This window comes from Pelodiscus sinensis, chromosome 23 (assembly GCF_052426305.1).
Source record: "Pelodiscus sinensis isolate ZL-2025 chromosome 23, ASM5242630v1, whole genome shotgun sequence".
NCBI lineage: Eukaryota > Metazoa > Chordata > Testudines > Trionychidae > Pelodiscus > Pelodiscus sinensis.
This window is the reverse complement of record NC_143074.1, coordinates 27,319,872-27,334,574: the sequence shown is the minus strand read 5'-3', so window position 1 is coordinate 27,334,574 and position 14,703 is coordinate 27,319,872. Positions and strand designations below refer to the sequence as shown.

Here is a 14,703-nt window from a genome sequence, read left to right as displayed (position 1 = left end):
TTCCAAGTGACTTCCAGGTCTCTACTCATTCTTTCCAGAGCACAGTTGCTCTCTTATAGGATTTTTTCCCCTGCCTTCCCTTTTGGAGCTGACCCTTTAAGGTATGGCAGAACCAAACAGCTGTAGCCCAGAAGTGGCAATTTGAGAAGAAGAGCTGTTCCCCTCTCTTCTGTTACATATCTGATGTGTTTTCCCCAGATTTTGTTTATTGAGACAGAGATAGCACATCTTTATGTCTATTACAGAAGAACGGAATTAAGTGTATGCCCTATTTTTAATGTGTATTTAGGAAGTTTTAGTCCTATAAGCATCAAAGTGATAAAATGTAGCAGTTCTGAATTTAGTTAGTGGGTGTTTGTGTGTACAATAAATATTCTTTAATAGATCATAAACTGCATTGTATGTGTGCAGCTAATGCGTGCCCTGAAAAAAATAGCTACTGTGTCTTGCCCAACTCCATTGTTTAATCTCTCTTGTTACCAATACAAGTTCAAATGGGATATTCTTGTGTAAGACTCCTAATAATTAGGGTCTACAGTATAAGGCTGATGATTCAGCATATTAAAAATAAACCAATATTTGGATTGTAAAACAGATTGTCTCCTACACATAGATGCACCTTAGATTTATTACCTCATAGAAGAGAGTCATACTATAAACAGAATCACATGTAACTCTCCAGAAAATATTTCCCTCTGACCACTAATAAGAATAAATGTCCCCTTTCAATATAAAAAGAATTGATGTACTAAGGCCCAAAGTCCTTAACACCTGCCTACCATCTAGAGTCCCAAGAGAAATGTGAGGTAGGAAATCTAAGTGGGTGCCTTAATCATAGCTTTTTATACTTTAGAAAGTGAAAACTGATGTGGTCTTAATTTTATGCATATTTAATCGCACTGGATTTATTGGAACATTGCTTAGACATCAGAGTTCAAGAAAATGTACATACTGTGGCATTATTTGCCTTGGCACATAAAACAAATAGAATTGATTTATGGTAAAGCTTAATGATAATACTATTTTTAAAGCTTTTAATCAAAACTATAGGACAATATCTCCACTGACTTCTAAAGATATTAGGACGAAGTAGATGCTCTGCTGCCCTCATGTGAAACACTGTTTTATTCAGACAGTTCACATGAGATGGAGTGGGAGGACAGCAGGGCTACGTCTACACTGACCCCTTTTCCGGAAGGGGCATGTTAATTTCACCTATCGTAGTAGGGAAATCCGCGGGGGATTTAAATATCCCCCGCGGCATTTAAATAAAAATGTCCGCCGCTTTTTTCCGGCTTTTAAAAAAGCCGGAAAAGAGCGTCTACACTGGCCCCGATCCTCCGGAAAAAGCGCCCTTTTCCGGAGGCTCTTATTCCTAGTTCAAAGTAGGAATAAGAGCCTCCGGAAAAGGGCGCTTTTTCCGGAGGATCGGGGCCAGTGTAGACGCTCTTTTCCGGCTTTTTTAAAAGCCGGAAAAAAGCGGCGGACATTTTTATTTAAATGCCGCGGGGGATATTTAAATCCCCCGCGGATTTCCCTACTACGATAGGTGAAATTAACATGCCCCTTCCGGAAAAGGGGCCAGTGTAGACGAGCCCCAGAGGAAAAGAATAAAGTGCTTGATGAAGGCAGAGTGTCTGATTAATTAGTTTACACATTAGTAACACATACAGCCAGCACGAGCTCCATTTGTAACATTTCCCATTCTCATTACAATGAGAACCCTAAGAATGAGACCTCAGCATTTTGATGTGTGGTGAAGCTTGTGAAAAGCCTTTTCATGGGTTTACACTGTTCAGATAATTCAATGTAGAGTATTTGATCAGTTGACCAGGTTGCTTAAAACTATAGATTCACAGACTTCAATGTCAGAAGATAAAACTAGATGATAACAATTGTATCTCCTATGGCACACAGGCTAGAGAATTTCACCAAATGATTTCTGCATCAAGCTCAATAGCTTCCCCTTGTGTTAGAGCATAGTGTTTTAAAAAATACTTATATTGATTTAAAGATTCCAACTAATGGAGAAGGCCCCAAAGCCATACACTAAGTTGTTCCAATGGTGAATTACCCTCAGTGTTAAACTTTGCACTTTTTCTAGTTTGAATTTGCCTAGCTTCGCCTTCTAGCCATTGGATCTTGTACTGCTTTTCTTTGCTACATTAAAAACCCTTCTACAGCATTGGTAACAAGGTAGTTATCAGATTACTGTTATAGGTAGATCCTGCCACTGTTACTAAGTTTGGTAACAAGGTAGTTATCAGATTACTGTTATAGGTAGATTCTGCCACTGTTACTGATATTGAGTAATAGTTTTATAATTATGAATGGCCTACATCCAAAATATGTATTTTATGATGCATTTCTTCAAAATGTTTGTCATTTCTCTTCCTAATAATTAGTTATCAATGATTTGAGAAGGATTTCCTGATTCGGCATTTTTGCTATTATTGGAATTCACCTATTTTGGCAATGGTAACAGTTTCTTAGCCCTTAAAAATCAGCAAGGGGCTAATGGTATTATGCGGTATTGAATGAGGAAAAATGAAAACACTGAGTTTATAACTCACCTTTCAAGCCCTGAAGACAGCTCCTCACTAAATTCTGAACTTTCACTACTACCTAGAAAAGGAAGTATGTAGATAAGTGAAAGCTCAAGGAAAATTAAAATTGCAAGAACCTGGAATTGCTAGGAGACTAGCACAGTGGAAACTGCTCACTGAAGGTAGGTCTGAACATTCCAATCTTTAGGGATCAGCATCAAGTCTGGTATCAGAAGCAGATTGCATGTTCCTTCCTGTCACTATGTAGTTTACGTGAATGGGGTGGTTGCTGCTGCTATAGCTTAAATAGACAACCGTTAAATGTGTCCTTTTGTTTCAATTTTCATGCTGCTGCTATTCCTACAGAACTTCCATGCTGCAGGAAGACAGAATAAAGTCAGGTGTGTAGAATGACCTCGACTATTTCCACTCCAATATTTAAAAAATAAATTAAAGCTATTAGAGGTGACAGTCACAGTCTTTTCATCAAGCAACAGAATTTGTAACATGGGGGACATATTAGTGCTGTGTCACTGTTTGGAGCCATGCAATGTTAGCTTGATGCTATTTACATCAATGGTCCATGTCCCCCTCATGTCAATCAACCCATACCATTGAGCCTTGCTCTGACTGAAATTTAGCCTCAGCTCACCGATTTTGCTTTAATCTGTCAATAAGACCTCTGATAATGCTTGTATAGAGCAGAATAGGTTTTCTCTCAGCCCCACATTTTCCTGTTGGTTAAGGAGAATTCAGAAGCTTAGGGAAAATCCCAAGCTGTTGGCCCGTCCATCTCCATTCTACTATGGGGATAAGTGAAGTCACATAAGGAAGTGGCTGTGAGGATCCAAAGGTCTTAACACACAATTTCCCCAGCAGCCTTTGCATTCTGGATGCCAACTGGCATCCTGATAGTAGCTCCTAGGCTGAGATAGCAATGGAACCCTAGTCCCAGCAGAGACACCATCCACCAGGGCTCATGCTCACTGACTGGCCCAGCTGCACTAGTTAAGTCAGGAGACAGCCCAGGATGTGGTCTGTGCTGCTGGCTGCTAAAACAGACCCTGTCATGGGTGGTGGGTGAAGCTGCTGCTTGGAGAGGCAAGCGCTCCAGCTTGTGGTCTCGCCCATACTCCACCCTTGATCTTCCCATGCCCCACTCCCTACTTACTGTCTTTTTTTCTCTTCCATCCCAGTCTCTGCTCATCCCTTCCTGCCAAATCCCTGAACCCGAAAGCAGAAAATATTTGGGGGAAAAAACCCCACTCTTCTAAAATTTCTTTCTAAAGAAAATGGAGCATGTTTTCCACTGTATGCCCGATTGTGAAGACTGGGCATGCAGAAGGTACTTAATTAAAAGCACTACATCTGAGAATAAAAAATGTCAGTTATTGGTCTTTTGATATACCCTGAAGTTTATCAGGGTATGTCTACACATCAAAGTTAATTCGAAATAACAGCTGTTATTTCGAATTAACTTTACTAGCATCTACACAGCCAAACTGCTATTTCGAAATAAATTCGAAATAGTGGAGCACTTATTTTGAATTTGGTAAACCTCATTCTACGAGGAATAACACCAAATTCGAAATAGCTAATTCGAAATAAGTGCTGTGTAGACACTTATTTTGAAATAGGGGGCCTCCAGCCTTCTCAGGGTGCCCTGGTGGCCACTCCGGCCTCAAACAAGAACACTCCTCTCTCTCCTCCTCCCTCCCCGGAGCCCTTAAAGGGGTTGACTCTGGCCACAGTGCCTGTGCCAGCCCCAAGCCTGCCGGCCCAGAGCCAGCAGTCACTGCCCCTGACCCAGTGGCCCCAAAAAATGAGCCAGCAAGCCACTGGCAGCCAGCCCTCCACCGCTCCCCAGGAGCAGTCTGCCAGCTCCCACGAGCCTGACAGGGGCTGGAGAAGGCGGGCGCCTTCCTGGTTCAGGGTGGAGATCATGGACCTTATTCAGGTTTGGGGGAATGCCCCCAACATCCATGATCTCCGCACTAGATGGAGGAACGTGGCCATCTATGGCAGGATACCTGGCAGCCTGGCCACCAACATCAGAAAGGGGGGTTAGGAGGGTAAGTGGAAAGATGTGGGGGAGGAATGAAGCACAAGCCCCCAATTGGGGCAGACCAGGGAGGCTCTTAGTGCTCCTCAGGGTGGAAGCTCTCCCGCAGGGTCTCCTGAATACTGACTAGCATCTACACAACTGATGGACCTCCTGGATGGCAGCCTGCAGAAAGTGCAGCCAGGCTCGCAGCAATGCATCCACGAGAAGCACCAGAGTGCCCAGGGGCAGCTCCAGCTCCATGCTGCAGAGTGCTGTAGTGTCCCGAGTGAGGGCAACCAGAGCACGCAGAGACACAAATGCTTTGCTGTCCCTTATCGAGGTAGGCAAGCAAGCAGGGAGAGCTGAGAACTGGCTCCTTTTAAGCACAAGCCTCAGATAGCCTCAGGCAGCAGCCACACAAATAAACTCCTGACCTGATGCCCTGCTGGACCTGGTTCCAGCCGGCCTTCAATGCAATTCAGTGTCCACTCAGTGTGGACGCGCTATTTCGAAATAGCAAAATGATATTTCAAAATGCATTTTGTGTGTAGATGTGTTATTTCAAAATAAGCTATTTCAAATTAACTATTTCGAAATAAGATATTTTGAAATAACACTGTAGTGTAGACACACCTTCAGAGACTTATTTGCATAAACTTTGTAGTAAGGGCAAGCCAGCTATCCTGCTGAACACAACATTAAATATTATGGAATCCATGATGCAGTTCTTTGCTTTTAAATTTTCTCACTCAGTATTTCTAAGCTGATTTTACATGTTAAATGTACTCATAAACCTTCATAAAGTAATCATTCTGGATTACTACGTATTTAACACACTGAAAGAAAGACATTTTAAATTTATCGGTTAGAGCAGTTTACTTTGTCATGACAAAACTAACTGCTTTTAGAAAAAGGGAGAACTAATTTGTTGAGTGTGACCTCCATAACAATAGACGTGTTTATGAAATATCACCACATATTTATATTAAAAATATATTTCCAAAGACTTTAGAAACACAAAGGATTTTATATCTTAGTAAGGTACTGATTTTGGGAAGGATTCCCTTAAAACTAGTTCATTAAATAGTCAGAAGTAAAGAAAGGGAAACTCATTTGCCCAGTTATCTGGAAGAAAAGGAATGCTGTTCCTTTAAGAGCTCTGTTCAATCTGAGTGCTGGTGGTGATGAAAGGAGAGTAGGTATGGAAAGAAAGAGCAGGAAGACTTTGGAGGCAAGTTTTTGTACTATGGTAATTAAAATGAAATTGTATACTTTAGATTAGGATGGCCTTTTGAAGAATTTATTTAAAAAATAAAAATGTCTGAAGATCCTAGCATTTAAGGCTAAAGCAGAATACTCAGACTGTGCATCTAAATATCAATGCAAGGATATTTTAGAGGTGTGATTTTATAATCGTCAGCCACAAACATATTTAAAGCTAATTTTAAGGTGAGGTCTGCAGACATAGTAATGCACAACTGTTTTTGTCAGTAAATTCAGGGTTGGCACACGCCTATTAAATGGCTTCATTACCACTTAATGGCTCCTTCAGAGGTTCAGTGTTACACTAATAGGTCTGGCAAGCTAAAAGGATTTTCACTCTTAAGTTAACAGATCCACTTTGAGAGAAGAGTCACCAATCTGCAGGCTGCAACAGCCTGCAGTGGGAATCTTCAGGAATGATCAGAATAGGGATAGGAAAGAGCAGAGGTTGAGCACTAAGACCCAGGGAAAGCATTGCCTCCCCCTGCCTCTTCTACCCTGACTTTTCACCTGACTCATCCCTGGGTCCTGCTTCCTTATCCTGGTTCCGATTCCTGATTCCTGGCCCTGGCATCTGACTGTAGCCCTGGCTCTAACCCTTGGTTCGACTCCTGACTTCAGCTCTGACCCCAGCTCAGTTTGTGACTCTGAATCTGGCTCCATTTCCTGGTCTGGCCTGATTCCAGCTTTGACTCATAGCTTTACTTCTGATTTCTGCTCTCTGGCTTGATTATGGATTCCAGCTCCAGCTCTTGGTTTGACTGTGGCTATGACTACTAGCTCTGACTACTCAGGCCTGATCGTGATACTGGCTTTCTGTGGACTACTGCGAATTAGTATAGGTTGAAACATGAGGAATACACCAGCCCATGAAAGAGTTAATTTTTTTTTGTTTCAACTTTCATTTACAACAAACAAGAACTGGGACAGCTGTCAGAAGATCACGTGAGTGGTTTAAATGATCATATTGCACAGTCCTGCCTCTAGAATGAACATCAGTTTCAGATTAATTTCCTCAAAACTATAAAGACTGAAAACCCCAATTTTTCCTAAACTGAATAAGTTGTTTTAATTTTCTTCCATCCACATTTGAACTTCAGTAAACCAGTAAAAGACTAGGAAAGATTTTATAGCTCTAATTATTTTCAGTAATTTTCTTTAAACAGTTCCTACATCCTTAAAACACATCTTACACTAATGCTCTTTTTTCTTCTTTTTGCAATAGTTTGCTCAGTATATTCTGATTCCTTTGTGCTCCTTTTAATGCCTTCATTATAGGACAGTTCCCAGGTCAACCTAACTTTATACCAATACAGGTTAAAATGAGTCTTGTGCAAAAATAGCTCTCACACTTAGGGTATGTCTACACTACAGCATTATTTCGACATAGCTAATTTAGAAATAGTTATTTCAAAATATCTTATTTCAAAATAATGCGTCGACACACAAAATGCATTTCAAAATAGCTTTTTGCTATTTCGAAATAGCGCGTCCATACTGATTGGATGCTGAATCACATTTAAGGCCAGCTGGAACTGTTTCCGGCAGGGCATCAGGTCAGAAGTTACCTTGTGGCCAGGTTAGCCAGCAGGACACCCTGGGAAGGGCTGAAGGCCCCTTATTTTGAAATAAGTATCTACACAGCGCTTATTTTGAAATAGCAATTTCAAAATTGGAGCTATTCCTTGTGGAATGAGGTTTACCAATTTTGAAATAAGCCCGCTGCTATTTCAAATTAATTTTGAAATAGCAGTTGTCTTGTGTAGACGCTAGGAAAGGTATTTCGAAATAGCGGCTGCTATTTTGAAATAACTTTGCTGTGTAGACCTACTCTTATTCTCTTTTCATCAGTGAACCTTTTGGTGGTAAAAGTGCTGGTCTGATATCCCATATATGTACAGCATGAACATTGGCAGAACTTTCCCCAGGCTCTATCTTGTTCTAGTAAGGCAATTTTTAGCAGGGAAGAATAAATTGAGGGCGAGTTAAGTTAAACTACTGAGGGTATGTCTACACTACCCTCCTAGTTCGAACTAGCGGGGTAATGTAGGCATACCGCAGATGCAAATGAAGCCCGGGATTTGAATTTCCCGGGCTTCATTTGCATAAGCAGGGAGCCGCCATTTTTAAATCCCCGCTTGTTCGAACCCCGTGTAGCCGCGCTGCACGGGGTTCGAACAAGCGGGGATTTAAAAATGGCGGCTCCCCGCTTATGCAAATGAAGCCCGGGAAATTCAAATCCCGGCCTTCATTTGAAACTGCGGTATGCCTACATTACCCCGCTAGTTCGAGCTAGCGGGGTAGTGTAGACATACCCAGAGTGTATGCACAAGGCCTCTGGGCAGTTAAGAGATGGTTCCAAACTACCTCCTCCCACAAATCTGTCTTTGTTCAGAAGCTAAACAATCTGTTTGCATCTATAGTTATATATGCCATTTCATACTTCAAAGCAGCAGAGACAGACAAGCAGAGAATTCAAGGAGCCTTAGAGTTCTTACCTATAGAAAGTCCATTGGTGAAAACTGAGTTCAGAGTGTGGTTTCTGACAGGACTGTGGGATTCTAGGACACTGTCATCCAGCAGGTGGCGTGGCTTCTCTGTTGGAAATGTTGCACTTTTACTTTCAACTACACTGAACTGACACATCATACTGGAAAAATGGAAAAGAAAAAATGCAAAAGCTCTTATGTAATCTGATAACATCCATTCATTCCTGTTTTTTTCCACTCAGACGGTGTCTCCCCATACAATGATCATAAATGTCAGTAAGTGCTTTTGTAGACACTGTGTGACACTGGATAAGAGACACAAACTCTCTGCCTCAGTCCATCCACTTGTAAAATAGGGTAGACGTAGAAACCTTATTTGAAAAGGAGACGCTGTCACTGACCTGAATTTTCCTAAGTAAATGGTAAAGAACGAGTCTCTCTCCAACCCATACACTGTAGCTAATATAGTGCAGATGTTAAAAATCTGTTATGTACTTTAGACATTCACACAAATCAAAGTGGATAGTACAAGAATGGCACTGAAGTAGGTATTGCCAACTTTTTCTGGCATTTGCAGGAAGCATGTCAAAACAACACAAAAGTGTTGACATCTTTCTGGAAAATCATGAAGCACACAAACTAATGCCTGAAACACGCCTATAGTACTAGAAAGGGAGAGGGGCATAAAGGGAAAACTATCTGAAATATCTAAGAATTTTCAAGTGGTAGTTGAACCAGAATGATGCTTGAATTGAGAGAGCCTGAGACAGCATGGCGCACCCACTTGTTTCCCAAGCTGTGACTCTTTCTGTGTCTTGGAACAGGAGGAGTTGGGAGGCTGGCTGCCACTGATGCATCAGGACAAGTTGGTCTCCTGCTGAACCTCACAGTTGCTGATACTTCTGATGGACCTAAAAATAGAAATAAATTAATGCTGAACGGATACAAAACCCAGAAATTCCAAGGGCTGGTTTAGGTTGTTTTGTTTGTTTTTGAGAGGGCTCAGAAATCCAGTAGGGATCTTCAGAAACAAGATCTGATGATTAAACAGCCAACATTAAACTGGATTGTTACAGATCTGAAAAGGGAGCTGAATTTAGGAAACAGTGTCTCTTGCCTACTGAGTTACACCATCTGTTTCTATAAAGGATCCATCCAATTGAAGCAAAATGGAAATGGAAGTCATCTTCAAAACATTCCTGCGCATATTTTTAATGACCGACTCCCACAAAAAGTCTTGGCCACTTACAGCAGTTAGATTTGCCAGCGCATAACTTGCACAGCTATAAAGTCAGTTTGTGCGTTGGGGTAAGCAGTAATGTCTAACAAAACATATGTTCTGAATTTGATTTGAAACCCCATCCAGCTGTAAACTGTTTGCTCATATTGACTCATAGCAAGAATATCTGAGAAAAAGTGGGAACTTTTCACATAGCTTACAGTGAGACAGATGTGTCATTTCTCAATTATCTGTGATCTTTGGGAATTTGGGAAGTCTCACTGCAAATTATCCTCCTTCTCATTTCCCAGATTTGATTAGGGTCCATAGTTACCATGGTGATTATGCAAGACTGCTCTCTGAATGCTGACTTCAAGAGGCTTGCAGTGCTCTTGGCCAGGAGGCAAAGAACACTGTTTGCAACTTGTCATGTCTTTGGAGGTAGGTGAATGCACCTGAGGCTGTTCTTTGATTCACAGTAAACAGTTACATTTCACATAAATTGTTTAGTTGTGACTTTTCGCTGGTGACAGAGTCCAGAAGGGTGGCTTTGGAAACAGGCTGCTCAGCTTGTCCCCAGTTCAGGTACAGCATCAGTCACCAGCAGAGCTCTACAGACTACACTTCCTGAAAATTTGGGGAGAGCTTACCATCTGTGATCCATTCAGTTCTTGGCCTCTGTGCTGAAACTACCTCTAAGGAGCCAACTGCGATGGAAATTTTTGTGCTGTGAAAAGCCAAGTCCAACTGACCAAACCTCCCCCTCTCCTTACCCCAAGTTTACATCTGAGATGCCTTTTTGATTTAGAGAGAAAATTTCTGGATACTGGCAAGTGCTGGAAATAGATATGTACCCATATAGAGGTGCTGTTTAAAATGCTCCCAAGTTAGGGTAAAAGAACATCCCAATGTGGAGTATAACAATTGGGTCTGGGAGAAAGGCTAATACCAGGAATGGCTGAGCATCTGCCACTGACCAAGCCCAATGAACAGGACAGGCAAGGAGTCTGTTTCACTACAGTTTCTCCTGCTTTGGCCTGACAGATTGCAGTGAATCAAAGAGCAGTTTGCTCCCTCAAGAAAAATCAGTGCATCCATTAGGAAGACAGAGCTGCTTACTGAATGGAAAACAGTTGGTACAGGCAGTCCCCGGGTTACGTACAAGATAGGGACTGTAGGTTTGTTCTTAAGTTGAATCTGTATGTAAGTCGGAACTGGCGTCCAGATTCAGACACTGCTGAAACTGACCGCCAGTTCTGACTTACATAGAGAATCAACTTAAGAACCCCAGGCGTCCCCAAGTCAGCTGCTGCTGAAACTGATCAGCAGCTGATTCCAGGAAGCCCGGGGCAGAGCAACTCTGCCTCGGGCTTCCTGTAGTCAGCGCTGGTCAGTTTCAGCAGAAGCTGACTTGGGGATGCCTGGGGCAGAGCAGCTGGGGTGCTACTGGACCAACCCAGCAGCACCCCATCTGCTCTGCCCCAGACGTCCTGATTCAGCCGCTGCTGAAACTGACCAGCAGCGGCTGAATCAGGACCTAGGGCAGAGCAGCTGGGGTGCTGCCGGGTTGGTCCAGTAGTGCCCACGGGCGCTGCAGGACCAATCGGCAGCGCCCCAGCTGCTCTGCCCCAGAGTCCAAAACAAAAGCCTGGTCTGTGGGGGGGGGGGCACACTAGCTGCGCCCCCCCCCCCCCCAGCAGACCAGGGACACGGGGAGCAGAGCCGCAGCGGCAGCGGGGTGCCGCGCCTCTGAGGCTTTGCTCTGGCAAAGCCTCAGAGGCAGGGACCCCGCCACGGCTGCGGCTTCAGTCTGGGTGCCTGTGGTCTGCTGGGGACGGTCCCCAGCAGACCACAGGCACCCTGACTGAAGCCGCAGCCGCGGGGGGGGTCCCGCGCCTCTGAGGCTTTGCCAGAGCAAAGCCTCAGAGGCGTGGGGAACCGCCGCTGCTGCCGCTCCAGTCTGGGTGCCTGTGGTCTGCTGGGGACGTCCCCAGCAGACCACAGGCACCCTGACTGAAGCCGCAGTCGCGGGGGGGGTCCCGCGCCTCTGAGGCTTTGCCAGAGCAAAGCCTCAGAGGCGCGGGGAACCGCCGCTGCTGCCGCTTTGACTGAAGCGGCAGCAGCGGCGGTTCCCCGCGCCTCAGGCTTTGCTCTGGCAAAGCCTCAGAGGCGCGGGACCCCCCCGCGGCTGCGGCTTCAGTCAGGGTGCCTGTGGTCTGCTGGGGACCTGCCCGCTGCTGCCGCTTGGGTCCCGGTGCCAGTGGTCTGCTGGGGACGGTCCCCAGCAGACCACAGGCACCGGCACCCAAGTGGCAGCAGCAGCGGTTCCCGCGCTTCCGAGGCTTTGCTCTGGCAAAGCCTCAGAAGCGCGGGAACCCGCCTGGTGCCCCTGGTCTGCTGGAGACGGTCTCCAGCAGACCAGGGGCACCGGAGCAGCTTACGAACGGGGCTTTCTCGCCCCGACTTCCGGGGCGAGAAAGCTCCGTTCGTAAGTGCGGATCCGACGTAAGTCGGATCCGCGTAAGTCGGGGACTGCCTGTATTATAAAGTAGATCCAGGTCTTTTTACTGTCCAGTCCAGCTGTCAGCCTAGAGTTTTACTTACTTAAGTGAAAAAGATGAATCTTGGTGAACAATTATTTACATTATAATTTCCCTACGTTGTAGGCTCAAAGATGTCACCATGAACTGTGCCATCACTAGGAGCAAACTACAGTGGCTGCTCCGTCAGCAATGGAAAAACTGTCTGTGCAGCTTCCCATTAACACTCAAGGGTACCTTTTATACTACTTTTTAGTTGTTCAAAGATGGTCCCTACAGACAAACCAATATTGTGAAAGGAGAGATAGGACATTGGTTCTTAGAAACAAAAGAGAGGAAATAAACAAACACTTTAGACGTATCATTTACTAGATCATCGTTTGATAGATAAATACAAAGAAAGAATGTATCTGGTTTTGTCTCCTCCTCCCCACCCCAATGCTTATCTGAATAGATTCTCTGTTGTATTTGTCCTTGCTACAACGTGTTTATCACATGAATGAAAATTTGTGACACAACATTCTGGTAGAGTGAGTCACTTTGGTATATGTGACTTCAGAGAAGGTTTTTCATTTAAAGGTCAAGAACATATCAAAAAAATGCATTTAATAATTCCTTGATCCAGAGATTCAACCAGAACCACATGTTGGAGGGTTAAAGAAAAACAAGTTTATGAGTAAAGTTCTGTGCTAGTTTGGGTTAAAAATCTGATGAGATTACAAGAGGACCACAAAAGCTTCTTTCTAAAGTGCCACTGGTTCTGCTTACTTCCTCTGCCATGGTGGCAGAGCACAGATTGAAAGCAAAGAAATAAACCTGAACCGTGCTGTGCTCTGATTAGGATGGTGTATTAGTGAATGAATTCTTGAATGATAGGGAAGATATCCTGCCCTAACATAATATGAACAACGAGGGATGTTTTGCTAAGGCTTTTCTAAAACCAAAGTAGAAGCCAGGTGCTCATTCCCAGCTGCTGACACACAGGCTACGTCTACATTGGCCTCTTCTCCGGAAGAGGCATGTTAATTTCAGAATAGGGAAATCCGCGGGGGATTTAAATATCCCCTGCGGGATTTAAATAAACTTGGCCGCCGCTTTTTTTCCGGCTTGGGGAAAAGCCGGAAAAAAGCGTCTAGACTGGCGCGATCCTCCGGAATAAAGCCCTTTTCCGGAGGATCTCTTATTCCTACTTCGAAGTTGTTACCCCTTTCTCCAGATCATTTATGGATACGTTGAATAGGCTTGGTCCCAGTACAGACGCCTGGGAGACACCACTAGTTACCTCTCTTCATTCTGAAAACAGACCATTTATTCCTACCTTTTGCTTCCTATCTTTTAACCAGTTATAAATCCCTGAGAGGACCTTCCCTCTTATCGCATGACAGCTTATATTACTTATGAGCATTTGGCGAGGGGATCTACCAAAGGCTTTCTGGAAATGTAAGTATACTATATCCACTGGATCCCTCTTGTCCACATGTGTGTTACCCCTCACAAAGTATTCTGGTAGATTGATCAGAAATTATTTCCTTTTACAAAAACTATGTTGACTCTTCACAACAAATTATATTAATCTATCTGTCTGATAATTGTGTTCTTTACTATAGCTCCAACCAGTTTGCCTGGTATTGAAGTTAGACTTACTGGCCTGTAATTGACAGGATCACCTTTTTAAAAACTGCATCATATTAGCTATCCTCCAATCATTTGGTACAGAAACTGATTTAAGAGAAAGGTTACAAACCATAGTTCATGGTTCCACAATTTCAGATTTGAGTTCTTTCATATGAATACATCTGGTTCTGGTGACTTATTACTATTTGGTATATCAATTTGTTCCAAAACCAGCTCTAATGATACTTCAACTTGGGACAGTTCCTCAGAATGGCTGAGGTTTGGGAATCTCCCTCATGTCCTCAGCGGTGAAGACCAATGCCAGGAATTAATTTAGTTTCTCTGCAATGACCTTATTGACCCTGATTGCTCCTTTAGCATCTCGATCGCCCAGTGCCCCCCAAATTGTTTAGAACAGCTCTTGCTTCTGATGTACTGACATTTTTTTGCTATTATTTTAATAAGTTTTTGGCTAGCTGTTCTTCAACATTTTTTACTTGGTTGTTAAGCCTTGGTGGGATTTTTTTGGTTCTCTATCTATTTTTATTTGGGGTATATATTTAATTTGAACTTCTATTATGGTGTCTTTAGTAAGTATCCATGCAGTTTGCAGGGATTTCACTTTTGACACTATACTTTTTAACTTCTATTTAACAAACCTCCTCATTTTTGTGTGTAGTCCCCCTTTATGAAACTAAATACCACAGTATTGGGCTTCAGTGGTGTTTTACCAGCCACAACAATGTTAATATTGATTATATTATGGTGTAGCCAGACAGGAACCCCCCTGTAACATCCATCTTTGCTTGCCTGGAAGCATACAGGGCACACAGAGCAGTAAGATCCTTGACAGAAGGCTCGGATATGCAGGCTGCTGTGACCCTGGATGGCTGTAAACAGAGATTCGCCAATTGCTGACCAAGAGGCTGCAGAGGCGTGCCCTTGACTGAAACCTATATTGATACAAACACACACTGTGAATCTCCCG

At 43.5% G+C, this 14,703-nt stretch overlaps 1 protein-coding gene across 9 annotated transcripts in view; it reads right to left on the bottom strand.

Moving 5' to 3' along the window:
• Positions 1 to 14,703, bottom strand: part of RALGPS1 (Ral GEF with PH domain and SH3 binding motif 1) — a 412,834-nt gene that overhangs the window by 17,225 nt on the left and 380,906 nt on the right. For all 9 annotated transcript variants that reach the window (XM_075905764.2, XM_075905763.2, XM_075905761.2 and 6 more), the window contains 3 exons: positions 9,127 to 9,253; positions 8,352 to 8,503; positions 2,574 to 2,625 (listed from right to left, as the gene is read on the bottom strand). In XM_075905764.2, the coding sequence (XP_075761879.1) occupies positions 2,574 to 2,625; positions 8,352 to 8,503; positions 9,127 to 9,253 (331 nt within the window). The remainder of the gene's footprint in view (positions 1 to 2,573; positions 2,626 to 8,351; positions 8,504 to 9,126; positions 9,254 to 14,703) is intronic.